This window comes from Thamnophis elegans, chromosome 1, assembly GCF_009769535.1.
Source record: "Thamnophis elegans isolate rThaEle1 chromosome 1, rThaEle1.pri, whole genome shotgun sequence".
Taxonomy (NCBI): Eukaryota; Metazoa; Chordata; class Lepidosauria; order Squamata; family Colubridae; genus Thamnophis; species Thamnophis elegans.
Window position 1 is genome coordinate 77,621,090 of NC_045541.1, and position 14,972 is coordinate 77,636,061.

Sequence of the window (14,972 nt, forward strand, 5' to 3'; positions counted from 1 at the left end):
TAACTCAGAGAAGTAGCTGCATTTGTAGTTTGGGTCTGAATTATTTAATATGTATTATACTGGTGTATGCCAATCTGGACTATTAATTCATGAATGTGGTAGCAAAAGTATTTCTCATCCTTTCTACTTGAGCTCCTTTAAAGTGGAAATGAGCAAAGTTACAAGCTTAGAATCCTATCCAGGCAATGTATTATTTCATTATACATTTTTTGAATGTATAAAAGCAAAAATTAAGGACATATATATTTTCCAAATTTCATTCTCAAGTTATTTGATTTATTCCCCCCTCCCACCCCCAAATAAAAATAAATATTATGGTTGCCTTGAGTAATATAACCTTGGAGTCAGCCGAGATTTCACTATTAGATCCACTTGTAATAAGTTTTCAAGTCCTTTGGAACATCTAACATCAAATGCTGTGTGATGTGTTATCATAAAAAAACTTTCTCCAATATCAGTGGTAACATCTGATGGAAAAAGTAATCTCCTGTGTTGTACATAGATCGTAAGTATAATGGATTTGAATCAGAAAAAAAGTATTTGATGCATGAAAAGTCAATTATATATCAGCTTTCAGTCTGCGGTGACATAGTATATCAGTGCTTTCCATCTTCAGAGATTATTTGCTATCTAATTTGGAGGTTGTCAGTTTGAATCTGTTTGGCAGGGTCACTTAGATACAAACACTGTGCTCAGCATTTGAAAACTGGGATCAAAGACCTTCAGAAGCTGATAGGGTTGCTATCAACTATACGAAATTAAAAGTAACATGTCTGCCCACATTTGTAGCTATTGGAATTGCAGTCTCCTTGCCCTACTCCTTGATTTAGTAGAAAAAAACTCATCCATAAATTATACATTACACAAAGTCAAAAGGATAATACAGAAAGTAAAATAAAATCCTTAAATTAGTAAATGAAATGAATAACTTAAGTTGTAGACACAACAATTCATGTAGCTGTATCACCCCTGATAATTATCTTCTCTCCCTGAAGCCCAATAGTTGCAAGCAGAACTTAACGCAGCTTCTGTAGATAGAGGGGGGGGGGAGATAATATTCTCATGTGACCTATCAAAGCAATTGGATAATAGAGAAATGATTACACCTATGTGCCAGTTTAGATTCAATTGGGTGATGCATTGCTCTTAGCCAGAGAAGAATATTCTGCTCATTAAACTTAATAGAATAGAAGATAAACCTTAATTTAAGCCTCTTGATAATATGAGCTGGAGAAGATCACAATTAGAGTAGTGGCAAGTCGGATTGTTTGGCTTTTATTTTATTATGGAAAAGGTGCTGGTTGAAAGATTGGGCTTTCATTGATCAAATTTTGTTTTTAGCTATTGAAATTTCACAGGCTTGAAATTGGGAATTAAAAAACCTATTCTATTCTATTCTATTCCATTCCATTCCACTCCACTCCACTCCACTCCACTACTCCACTCCACTCTGTGTCACCTCCAGAATTGCTATCATCCTTCTATTCAAAGTCTTCATAAACAGACAGACTGATTGAAGCACATCACTCAACATTCCATTCCATTGATATTTTGTTTCTTAAACTTTGTTTTTTAGACTTATTTTTTTCTTACATTTATTTGCCTCCCATCTCAATCTCAAGTGACTCTGGGTGGCTTACAGCATAAAAACATTAAAACCATCAGAAATAAGTATCTGTTACCCAATAAAACAGCAATGTAATCAAAGTAAAACCATGGTCCCAAGATAGGAAAGAAGGTGGGGAGCTGGATGTGCAAGGGCAGGAGGTGGGATGAGCTCTTAATTAATCAACCATCTCCAGTGTGATACTCCCCCATGGGGGTCCCAAGTCATCTGGCAGAGCCAGGTCCTCAGGCTCTTTCAGAAGATGGGGATATATTAGGGGATATTTCTATCCAACCCTTGTCATGGTAGGATCATTTCCTCATCAGGCTTGACTTCCATACTGCTACCCCTCACCGCAGGGAGGTAGAACCGACTAGATGGTTCCGCCCCAGGCGCCTGATGGACCCTGAAAGGTTCCTGATGGAGCTTAGGACTTTTCCTGAATCCCTTGCTCACAACTTGACCGAAGCCTAGTGGAAACCTGAGATAGGGCTGCCACTGGGGCCTTGGATCGTGTTGTGCCTTTGCTGCCTCTGACCCAGTATCAATCCCGGGTAGCTCCCTGGTTTACTGAGGAGCTCCAGGAGATGAAATGCCAGAAAAGACGCCTAGAGAGTAGTTGTAGGGCCAGCCGGTCCGAATCTGATCGAACACTAGTAAGAATTCATATTAAATCCTACTTGGTGGCAATAAAAGCAACAAAACGGCAACATTTTTCCACTCTTATCGTGTCCGCAGATAACTGCCCAGCCGCCCTTTTTAGGGTGACCCGCTCCTTACTTAACCAAGGAACTGGGAAAGACCCCTTGCGGGGTAGGGCTGAAGAATTTGTTCAGTATCTGCAGGATAAAATTGCTCAGATCCAGACAGGCTTGGACTCTGACTGGGTAGACTTTGGCGAGTCGATGGGGATGAATCTTGTGGAGACTATCTGGGATGAGTTTGACCCTGTGACTCCCGAGGGCATGGATAGGATTATGGGGAGACTCAGTGCTACCACTTGTGTGCTGGACCCCTGTCCCTCTTGGTTAGTCTTGGTTTCCCGGGAGGTGACACGAGGCTAGCTCCAGGCAATTACCAATGCTTCATTGAGAGAGGGGTTCTTTCCCACCACCTTGAAGGAGGCGGTGGTGAGGCCCCTCCTTAAGAAGCCTTCCCTGAACCCAGCTTCTTTAGCCAACTATTGTCCGGTCTCCCCACTACCTGGACTTGGGGGTTTGGGAGTGGGGGGCACCGTTTTATGGTGGTTGTCCTCCTACCTGTCGGATCAGTCGCAGTTTGTGTTGACTGGAGGGCAGGGATCGACCCCAAGGCGCGTCACTTGTGGGGTGCCCCAGGGGTCGGTTCTCTCATCCCTCCTGTTTGACATATATATGAAACCGCTGGGTGAGATCATCCATGGTTTTGGGGTAGGGTATCATCAATATGCTGATGATACCCAACTTTTCATCTCTAGCCCAAACCACCCCAATGATGTCCTCGACATGATGTCCCAATGCCTGGAGGCTGTGCAGATCTGGATGGGGAGGAACGGGCTCAGGCTCAATCCGTCCAAGACTGAGTAGCTGTGGTTTCCGTCATCCCAATTTGTGCATCTTGTTCCATCTTTGATGATAGGGGGAGAAATTTTAGCCACCTCAAAGAGGGCCCACAATCTGGGAGTCCTTCTGGATACGCGGCTTAGTTTAGAAGAACACCTGATGGCCATGACCAGGGGGGCCTTTTACCAGGTTCGCCTGGTACGTCAGTTGTGCCCCTTCCTGGATCGGGATGCTCTCTGCACAGTCACTCATGCCCTCGTCCTTTCTCACCCGGACTACTGTAACGCTCTCTACATGGAGCTGCCCTTGAAGAGCACCCGGAGGCTTCAACTGGTCCAGAATGCAGCTGTGTGGGTTATTATGGAGGTACTTAGGTGCTCCCATGTTGCGCCCCTTTTAGGTGGCCTGCACTGGTTGCCGGTTGTCTTCCGGGTGCGATTCAAGGTACTAATTATGACCAGTCCGTGGCTTAGGCCCAGGATACCTGCATGACCACCTACTGCCACCGGTAGCCTCCCACCATCCAGTGTGATCCCACAGAGTTGTCCTCCTCAGGGTGCTGTCAGCCAGACAGTGTCGGCTAGCGACCCCCAATGGGAGACCCTTCTCTGTAGGAGCGCCTTCCCTCTGGAATGAGCTGCCCCCAGAGCATCATATGATCCCCGACCTCCGGTCCTTCCGACCCGCCCTAAAATGTTGGCTTTTCCAGCAAGCAAGCCTGGCCTGAACAAAATAAAATAAATGATTGATTTAAGTGTTAATTTTAATCTAATTTTTAAATGTTATTATTAATATTAATTGGGTTTGTTTTTGGATACTCTATCTAATTTTCTTTTTAACTTTTGTAATATGGTGGTTTTTTAATGTTGTACACTGCCCTGAGTCCTTTAGGAGAAGGGCAGCATATAAATCCAACAAACAAACAAACAAACAAACAAGGTAAGAAAGGTGGAAGCTGACCTCATCTCAGGGTGGGAGCCACTGCAGAAAAGGCCTTTCTGGACCCCGCCAGCCAAAATTCCTTGACTGATAACAATCCCTAATATCTTTTTTTCTTCACACACACAAATATATAATATTGAGAGGGATAGATAATTTCAGAATGCAAGGTAAACAACTTCTAGATTCTTATAATGTAAAATTACAAATATGCTCTTATATCCACTTGCCATCTTTAGGGAACACATTTCATTATTCTTTTATCATTATTCCACTGAGTGCATTATTTTAATCTAGTCACATTCATTTAATCAGGTTTATGTTTTGCTTTTCTTTCGTATGGACTCCAAGGCACAACCAGAACAATAAAAAAATAAGAGATAACACAAAACCATGTACAATATCAGCATAATTCAAAGCATCTGCAGCGCACACACATGAATACATGTATTCCCTCACAAGAGCTTGCCATTCACAAAGGAAAATTCTCTGCTGAGATTTCAAGACATTTGGTGCAATAAATAAGTTATTGCCTTCTGAATGGTTTTGAATGGTAATACAAACCTGCTCGGCTTTCTCTTTTGTTTGAGAAGACCTTGGCAAATAAGAACATTTGCTTTAGAAAGTTAATTTATAGCCACAATTTATGCATGCATATTTAGAAATAAATCCCATTATGTCCTTTGAGAATTACTTTCAGATTAATGTTTTTACAGAGGTTTTTTTTTTAATTTCCAATTTTTGAGCATCGCTCCAAACTCATGAATATCAGTCTCTTATTAACTCCCCCATTCCATTCCTTTTGGTCCTCAATGACAATCCTGCCTTCCTAAATACAAAGAATTCTGTTGTTATAATATTAGGAATGAAGTATAAATATTTTTTGCTTGTTTATTAGATTTATATGCCACCTATCTCAGCAATTCTATAGATTGATAGATATAATCAAGTGCACTATCAATCTGTTAGATAAAGAGTTTATTCGATATTGGATTGACTTCGGTTCTAGCAATTTATGCATATGGAGAAAATTTCATATGCAGTTTATTGTATTTTGTCCCCTTTAGCTACTGGCACAGTTGAATCAGTAAGCTATTTTTCAGACAACTTAATTATCAATGTAAAATATCTTTGCACATTTGTATCTTTATTTATTTCTGTCCATGTTGATGGTTTTCTCACAATAATTGCAAGTATGCTTCACTTATTGTCAAAAATGTGGACACAAAAAAGATATAAAGAAGTCAAGCAGACCAATTCTTTCCTTCCTTCCAGCATTGCATGCAGAAAAGACCCTGATTTCATCCCGAGCATCTCTTTTTTCTGAAGCCCAGCAGAATTATTGCCAGCCAATGAGAATATTGATAAGCTAAATAGGCAAGAGGCATATTCCTACGCAGAATTCTGAAACACTTTCCCTAATAAATCTATGAAGTTATAAAATGTAGGAGGAAAATATTTCAACTGAGGAGTTATTTCATTGAAATCCATGGGAATTGCTTCCCAATAAGGTTGAAGAATAAGATTGCAAGCTAATAATGCATCTCTTTTGGTGATGGATCTGGTAGTTTCTGTTGAATGGATATAATTAAAGTAAATCAGGTGGAAGCATGCTATTGTAAATCAGATCTAGTCAAATCCATCTGGTTAAACCTGATCAACTCATGGTTAATCAGGAAGGGTGAAGACAGCAATTAGCTTCTTGGATTAGTCTTAGTGGGTTGAGGGATGCAAGTTCCAAGCATGTTAGCTGACTTTTGAAAAAGATGCTTTGGTGCAGCATTGTAGTTAAGTGACGCCTTAAAAAGACACATATTTTCTTTCCAATAGAAGTATTCCAATATTTTTTAATGGAAATAAAATGACTTGCTTATCAGGAATGAGCAGAAATTAGTGGGCTGAAGAAAGTGTTTCCAGCAGAACAGTGTTGGGCTGAGGGAGGTTACTTCTGCATGAGCAGGAGGGAAAAGGTTAAACTAAATATGAAATTGTCCCAAAGGTGCTTTTTCAGGAGGCAACTGGACTTTCTTGCTTTTTCTTTTGAAGACATTTCGTTTCTTATCCAAGAAGTTTCTTCAGCTCTGACTGGGTGGTGGGGAATGGAAGGATTTGTATTTCTTGCAGACAGCTGGTCCTTTGTATCCTTTTTGAGGAACATTGAAGCACTTAGATCTGTGTCCTCAGGGTCACCTGAGTAGTGCTAATGGTTCCTTCTCAGGTGACCCTCTGGACACAGATAAACCTCCTCGTGTTTCAATGACCCTCAAAAAGGAGGCAAATGACCAGCTGTCTGCAAGGAATTCAAATCCTTCCATTCTCCACCATTCAGTCAGAGCTGAAGAAGCTTCTTAGATGAGAAGTGAAATGTCTTCAAAAGAAAAAAACAAGAAAGTCCAGTTGCCTCCCAAAAAAGCACCTTTGGGACAAAGATGACCTGGATGACTGAGAATTTCTACAAACAAATGTGAATTTTTTTCAGATTCTTTAAAGCCAAATTAAGAATCTGATTAACTCGCCTTTGCCCATAACTTCTGTTGCTGAATGGAATGAAGAAAAAAGTCTATCCATTTTGTTAACTCTCTATTACTTGAATTACCTAAGGGAGAAATTAAAGCTGTAAATAACAGAGAATCATTTTCCCTTACTGTTTCCTTATTCCATATAGTCAAGCATGAAAGACCAGGTCCACATATGAAGGTCCAATTAAACTGATTTATTGCTAAACAATCTATGCACAGGAATATTCTCAACCAACAGTTAGCACCTGTTTGAAGTTAGATAAAGGCCCACAAAATTCAAGGGAGATTGGACTTAATCTGGTTGTGACTACATAGGGATTCTAGGCTCATCTCTCTTTTGACTCCATCCCCAGGTTTGCCACCCCTATTCCTACAATATATCCTACTCTGATGGATTTAGCTATTCTGTGCATTGCATTTTCAGTCTAATTTTGGTAAACAAATGTATGGAGGGAGAGGAGGAAGAAGAGGAGAAAAAAAGTTACATATCACACACATGGCACGCCAAATAATGAGAGCCAGCATGGTGCAGTGATTGATGTTTGTATAAAAGCAGGGCAATCCAGGTTCAAGTCAACAAAATTGGGGCAACTTAGAGAAGGAGAGATGAAAGCAGGTGATGGACAGAGAAACCAAACCAGGCTGCCCGGGTAAGGAAGGGATTTTTTACAAACTTTCAGATGGAGAGACAAATAGATATTGCCCCTGGCCACATTTACATTAAATATATTATATATCTTTTTAGAAAAACCCAACTCTGCACTTACTATTAAATATTTAAAGCATTAAGTGGTCATATTCAAGCTAATCAAATAAATTTGTAAAAGCTGTTAGCAGCCTGAACATGAATGGGGAAAAAAAAAACTATTTTCTTAATCAAGGGCATATGAAAACAAACAAGAGGAGCAGTGCATCTAAATTCAATTCAGCTTGTTAGTTGTTGCTTCTTGGTCTTAACCCTTCAGAGTGAAAATCAAATATAATACTTTAAATGGAATCTAGAAGCAAATAGGCAACTGGTCATCCACAAGTGTCACATTTGCAGTACTATTGGTTCCCTAGGACTAACCAGGGTGTCACAGTCTGTTCTACTTCATCACTATCTATTATCACTGCTGTTTAAATTTATTCTGTCTTTTATTCTGGAAGTCAATTTTGGCTATATTGCCATAGAAGTAATCCAGCTTGCTTCGACTTGTAAAGCATTTTAGAAAGGCTTTGAAACAAACAGGAAGGAAGATTTTGCTCAACTCTGTGAAATCTTTTAGACCGGGGGATGGGATTCTATTGCAGAACTACAATTTCTCTCATTGCTCGTGGTTGGTTGGGGATGCTGGGAGTTGTAATTCAAGAAATATTGACAAGTTATTGATTTTCTACCACTGTTGAACTCACAGGGAAGTAAAAAGCTACAGTTAAACTGATTTCCAGGTGCATATGATTTATAAAATAGAGATAAGATATGTAAACATGTAGCGGGATTCAATAATTCATTATTGTGAAGCTAAAGGACTATGCAATTCTTACAGGGAAGTAAATACTATACTATTATAACTTCTTAGCTGAAACTTAAATTTATTAAGACAAAATAAAAACCCTATGTAGTACAAAACTACATATACAGTGTGTGGGTGGGTGCGGTCTCAAGATGATGCCAAATTAACTGCCCTCTATTTCTCATTTTTTCCCCCATCCTTATAGTCATTTTGTCCAATTGCTGTGTCTGTATTAATCACTTCAGTACACGTTTTCCTTAAAGTATACACTTTTTCAGGGAAAAATCGTTTTTTAAATACATTTTGTGATTTCTTCCAATATAAATCCATTTTTGTGCTCATTTTTGTAATGGATACATTTTTCCCGTGCAAATTTTGAATGGAAAATGGGGTTGCAGAAGTAGGAATAGGGCAAGTATAAATCTTTTACTGTTTTCTGGTTAACATATATATTTGGGAATTATGTATTTATATCCCTGGATAATATGAATTAATGATCTAACAATTTTCTCCCCATTCTTAGATACTGTACACTTGTTTGTATCTTTACATTGACTTCTTCTTTTAAAAAGAGCCCATGTTCTACAAAGCAGAGTGGTGGAAAAACAGAAGCAAGGGTGCTTAATTCTTTCTTAATCTATTTTGTCACTAAGTGCCATCCTGTAGCTGTTTTCTTGAAATACCTTTTGCCCCGGAGGGGAAAAAGAACAACATGTATAGTGATTTTAAGCAGAAAAATTGCTGGAGGCATAAGTATTACGTGTGTTGCAGAATTGTCAGTGGAAAAGAAAAATATAAATTTAGTAAATAAAGAAAATTCTTTTGGGTTAGAAAATTACTTGACTCATCCATTCAGTCATCTGAGATTGTTTTTCATTACCAAAAAAAAAAAAAAAAGCAGCAAAACAAAACAAATCAGCAGAATGATACGCATAGCTAGTTTTTAATATCTGATCTTGTCTCTTGATTAATTAACATAGTTTTAGGCTTATTTTAATATCATATGCATATTTTAAACTCTCTTATGCTTTAGGGAGTTTTAATCACGTGTCTTTCGCTGACTATTTGTTATCTTAAGAAATTATCTAAGGTAATTTGAAGAACTGTTGTGATGCAGTGGTTAGAAACTAGTACTGTGGGCTAATTCTGCCCACGGTCTGGAGTTCGATCCTGACTGGTTCAAGCCTTTCATTCTTCTGAGGTTGATAAAATGGGGATCCAGATTGTTGGGGGCAATATGCTGACTCTGTAAACTGCTTAGAATGGGCTGTAAAGCTCTACGAAGCAGTATATAAGTCTGAGTGCTATTGCTATTACTAATCAGTATGGCTGCCATGCTTGCTGGGAACTCTGGGGATTATAGTCCTTATGCATCAGGAGGAAACCCACTAGGTAGGGGAATGTTGATCTGCATCTAGATAACCTCATCCAAGTTCTCACTGAAGTTATCTAGATGCACCGTTTCAGCCTGCAGGTAAGGATCAAATCACTGGATGCCAATGTGTTTAAAAGTGTTCTATCCACTTACAGTGTGGTGTGGCAAGAGAAAAAACTGTACTCTAGCCTTCTTTTTGACGTGCTAGTTTTCCTGTGTGGAAGAACATCCAAGTAGTGGATCCTCCACATGCATTTAAAGTGGTACTACACGATCCCAGTCCTTTTGTATATGGATTTATATGTTGCTCAGTGCCAGGAAGACAAACCAGATTTTGATGTTTCTGGGCTTTTGTTTCTCTCCCGCTCCCTCTTCTCTTGACAGTTTTTTATCATGCTGTTAATTATATTTGTGCTGGAGCTCACGGTGGTGATTCTCTTCTTCGTCTACACCGACAAGGTACGTCAAAAGGATTTTCCTTCACTGTCTTCTATCCCTTTCAGCAAATGCCTCTCCCTTCATCAGTAAGTCATGAAGCCTTTCCCTTGGCATGCAGGTCATGTTTTCCCAGACTCTACCACCTCCCTGCCTTTCAGGAATCATGTTCTCTGAATGCCTAAATATTTAATGTTCTGGGCTCCCTCTTCCTTTCCCCCCCTCTATCGAGCTTGCTTCCCTTTCAAGGTCAAGCACATCAACAACACAGCCACTATTTAAATATGGAGCAGTTTAATGAGAAAAAACTGATGAAAACTCTTGCACTAAAAAGCAGATAATAATCATCAGATTAAGAAGTTCATTATGAGAAACAAAGGTGCCGAAAGTCCCACGTTGGCCATAGTAAAGCTAGTGTTTTCCATAGATTAGGAGGCTGCATAATCTCAGCTAAGGGGTTCTGGGATTATAGTCTTCACATGTCTCAGAGGTGGCAAATCAGAAAAAATGTTGTAGATCTAAATTAAGAAATATGAAGTCGATGAATGAGATATGATAGGCACAAATAAAGCTTGACGATGTGTAAGTTACTCGATAGTGCTGATACTGGTGAGCATTCAACAGAGAAGTCTGCTCTGATGGCATTACTGAGAAGAGGAGTGCCATCGTGTTCCTTAAACTTCTACAGCTAAAAAGAACAGAGTTTTCAAAAACTGTGACGGTAAGTCTTAATCACTATTTCCTTCCCTGGGTGTTTCTTTTTAAGCCATCTGCTCTTTCTTTTCACTTCCCTTTCTCAGCCAAAGAATAGAAACTAAAGTTCTCCCCTTTCTTCCATACCAGTTGACACCACCTGCCAAAATCAGAGATTTGGTAACCACTTAACCCAAAGGTGCTTTTTCAAGAGGCAACTGGACTTTTTCTTTGAAGACTGCTGTGGCCTGCCAGCAGCCAGCAGAGCTGGCAGCAGATTCAGATAGTGAAGAGGTTGGGGAGGAACATGAGCCAGTCGTGGAGTCTGGGGAAGGCTCTGATGAGGGCTCTGTGTCGGAGGCAGAGAGGGGGCCAGAGCTGTATGCCAGTTATCAGCTGCCTTCAGAGTCAGACATCAGTGAGGCAGATGAATAGCTGGAGCCTGTTCCCAGTGTGTGCATGCTCAGAGTTGTCAGACAAATGGAACAGCTAAAGAACAAGGGTCGACTTGGGAGTAAGGCCACAGGTGGATGGTGAATGGCCCCTCCCAGAGGAAATAAAAGAGGAGCAAAAGGGGAGCAGAGTTTGCAGGAGACAATTGGTTCGCTTAATTGGTTTGTGACTCTCCAAGAATCCTTGCCAAGTTTTTAGACTCCTCGCCAAGTTTTGCAGATATCGGCCTGTCAGCTGTCCAAGCCAGATAAGGTATGTGACTGTAAATCCTCCCTTGAAAAACTTTTTATTAATTTACTGTGAATTCTGCTGGATGTGAATGAGCAGAATTCACAGTAAAGTAATAAAAAGGGATTTTGTCAGGACAAGGAGTTTTCTTCATGCTCTGGAGAGGCCTAGGTCAGAACAAAGACTTTTGCTTCTCATCCGAGAAGTTTCTTCAGCTCTGACATTCTCTACCATCCAGCCAGAGCTGAAGAAGCTTCTCGGATGAGAAGTGAAACGCCTTCAAAGAAAATCCAGAAAGTCCAGTTGCCTCTTGAAAAAGCACCTTTGGGACATCCATGACCTGGATGACTGAAAATCTCCATAGACAGTAACTACCAGTACTTAAGTTCCACATCTCATAACAAGCTCCAAAGAAAAGCAGCTTACTTTAAGGGGGAAAAAGGAAATAGGCTATTATCTCTCATTATCTTGTGAGCGATAGGATAATAACGTTTCAATTCCATGTATTGATTTTTATATTTCTCTTCTTTAAGCAGATTAGGTTGGAAAATATTGATGATTCCGTCCTCCCCATTCAAAATTGATAGTTTTGCTGTTGAAATTCAATGTCAGTTATGAAAAAACCAGAGTTGTTTGTTACAATACATTACCCTCATATCCTTTAAGATAATGGGCAATAATGTTCCGAAAAATTAACTTTGTACGAACAGGAAATACTAAATCAACTTGTATGGAAGATGATTTACGATGTTGGTAATCGTTTTAACTTCATCTGTTCTGAAGGCTTATGGATTAATTGCAGCCCCTTAAGAAGAGAAACTTACCCAAAGTGCTTTCCAAAAGTCAACTGGATTTTCACTTCTCATCCAAAAAGCTTTTTCAACTGGTAGGGAAGAAAAGGGGGAACTCTAGTTTCTGACTGATGGGGAGAAGGCCCCAAGACCCTTTCGGTGGGTTCTTGAAGTCAAATAAATATTTTAACATTTCTCAGTTTTAATTTCTGCTACATTACGTATTGATAAGGGGTGCGGTGGCTAAGATACTGAGCTTGTCGGTCAGAAAGGTAAGCAGTTCGATGGTTTGAATCCCTAGTGCCGCATAACGGAGTGAGCTCCCGTTACTTGTCCCAGCTTCTGCCAACCTAGCCTTTCGAAAGCACATAAAAATGCAAGTAGAAATATTGGAACCACCTTTGGTGGGAAGGTAACAGCATTCTGGGTGCCTTCAGTGTTTAGTCATGCCAGCCACATGACCAGAGATGTCTTCAGACAATGCTGGCTCTTCAGCTTTGAAACAGAGATGAGCACCACCCCCTAGAGTCAGGAACGACTAGCACAACCTTTCCCTTACCTATTGGTAGATAGAACCCACATACACTTTGGGTTCTTTGGGGCCTTCAATCATTTTAAGAATGTAAAGGGGTTTCTGACGTGAAAATGTTTGAGAACCACTGGTCTATAGGATATTTGATGGCATGAAACCAAGACCATTGTAATGTAGATTGTTGCCCCATTGGTAGAAACGAGGGTAGGCAGAGGTGCTTAACCAGATCAACCCCACAATATAAATAATTTATAACCATTTTTTGGTACAAAGTTGTTTAAATGTATTTAGCGCGCTTTCCCCCTATAAATGAATTGATGGCAATTTTTTGTATTCTCCTGTTTGCATTCTCCAATAAGAACAAAACAAGGTCCTGAAGCTGCAGGAGTGGAACACAGGGGGAAAATATGTATCCACTCACATCAATATTTTCTTTTTTTTAATTGGTAAACTTTTCTGAGTTACGTATTTGTTACTTTGAAAGTAAGAAATTGAGTTTTACATTGAATCAGATCAATATCCAGTTGTAGTTGCTGTTCTCACCGTGCTCAGCTCTTCTGTGTCACAGATAGTTCTCTTGTACAAGAAATCCATTAACTGGAAGTACTAGGAATTAAGACAGGGCTTCACGCATGCAACATCTGTATGCTACCTCTGACCTAATGATAAAAAATAATTAATATTTCTCTAAGTCACTGCATTCAATTTGATTATTTTCCAGAACTTTCCCTTATGATTATGGACAAAATAAATTTTCATCTTGACTCAGGAAAGCAGCAGTGAACTTGAAATATTGAAGAAAATTAAGTATTTGATTTTCCATAATCTCCACAAAGTTTAGTTTGACTTCATGTAGATGGGACTAAGTTGAGAAAGGTTGTGCCATTATAGTTGCTTTCCACAATCTTCTCTAAATCTTCCATGTTCCTTATTTGTGAAACAGAGCCCTACCTAATTCCTAGGAAGCTCCTCCCTTCTTCTCCTCCTCTCCTCTCCTCTCCTCTCCTCCATGGTTCAAGATTGTTTAATCATCCTTTGCCATCTCCAAGTTGCTCCCCAAATATTCAAACTGTGCTGCTGGTCAAATTAAAGGTTACTCCCATATATGCCTGTCTGATTCAACTGTTTTTTGGTATCCTCATTTCTATTTTTCTTCATCTTCTTAATTTTCACCCATCCTTGCTGGCTTTCTTGAGGACTGAGTGAAGATCTATTAGGAGAAGATATACTTTCTGGAGGTGTACTGAATGTACTAATAGTCCTTGACTCATGACCATTCATTTAATAACTGTTCAAAGTTATGGTGCTGGAAAAAATGACCAGTCCTCACACTTATGACCATCACAACACCCCCATGGTTACATGATCAAAATTTGGGGACTTGGCAACTTGTGATGTATTTATTACAGTTGCAGCATCTCAGAATCACATGTTCCCAGGGGGCTTCCAGCAAGGAAAGTCAATAGGGGGAGCTGGATTTGCTTAATGACTGCGGTGATTCACTTAATGATCATAACAAAGTTGTAAAGTCAGGCACAACTCACTTATGGGCCACATCATGTAGTGATGAAGGTTTTGATCACAGTTGTGGTCAAAGACTACCTGAATAGCATAAATGGTGTAGTCCTTTCAGCCCACCCAGCATAGCAGATAGGGAAAACTGGAATCTAGCCCAGTTCTATCTGGAGGGTGACAAATTCTCTGTCTTGCTATAAATGCATTGTTCTTCCACAAAGAGCAACACACATGTTATTTTAAGATAACTACCTCAGACTTGCCTGGGGGCAAGCGTGAGCACTATATTTTCAGAGTAACAATGCTTTTAGAAATACATAATTTCACATCTTAACTCTCTAAATAATACACCAGTAATAACTTGTTCTGCCCTTCCACTTTTAACATCTGTGTTTATATTTTCATTATGGAAGTTTTCCCAAAGGCAATAATAAAGCCCAGATTTACTTGCTTTGCAACATTGTTTGTCATTCCCCAACAGATAGGTTTATTCAGATTTTTCCCTTTCTTCATCTGATTTATAAAAAGAACTTTGGTGCTGCAAACTGGGAATCATAATTCTAGGATTAAACACACAGACACACAGACACCAAAAGGTCAAAAGTAATGGGAAAGTAGCTGTATTGTGAGGATTATACATATTATTGGACCCAACTTGCTTCAGAATTTAAAAAGTGAAAATAAGTTTAGTAGATTGAAGTCCAATTAAAGATTAGAACAGAATAAAATATTGTCTTGGCAAATCAGGATAATATTTAAAAAATACTAGAGAGGTAGTTTACGAGAAAGGATTCCAAGTTTGGCTCCTGTCACTCATCCCTGGCAGATGCCTCCTTTCTTAGACTTCTA

General features: G+C 39.5%; 1 protein-coding gene across 1 annotated transcript in view; it reads left to right on the forward strand.

The window, feature by feature from the left end:
- Positions 1-14,972, forward strand: part of TSPAN4 (tetraspanin 4) — a 278,058-nt gene that overhangs the window by 195,903 nt on the left and 67,183 nt on the right. Inside the window, exon 3 of the mRNA XM_032218575.1 lies at positions 9,861-9,935. Within this exon, the coding sequence (XP_032074466.1) occupies positions 9,861-9,935 (75 nt within the window). The remainder of the gene's footprint in view (positions 1-9,860; positions 9,936-14,972) is intronic.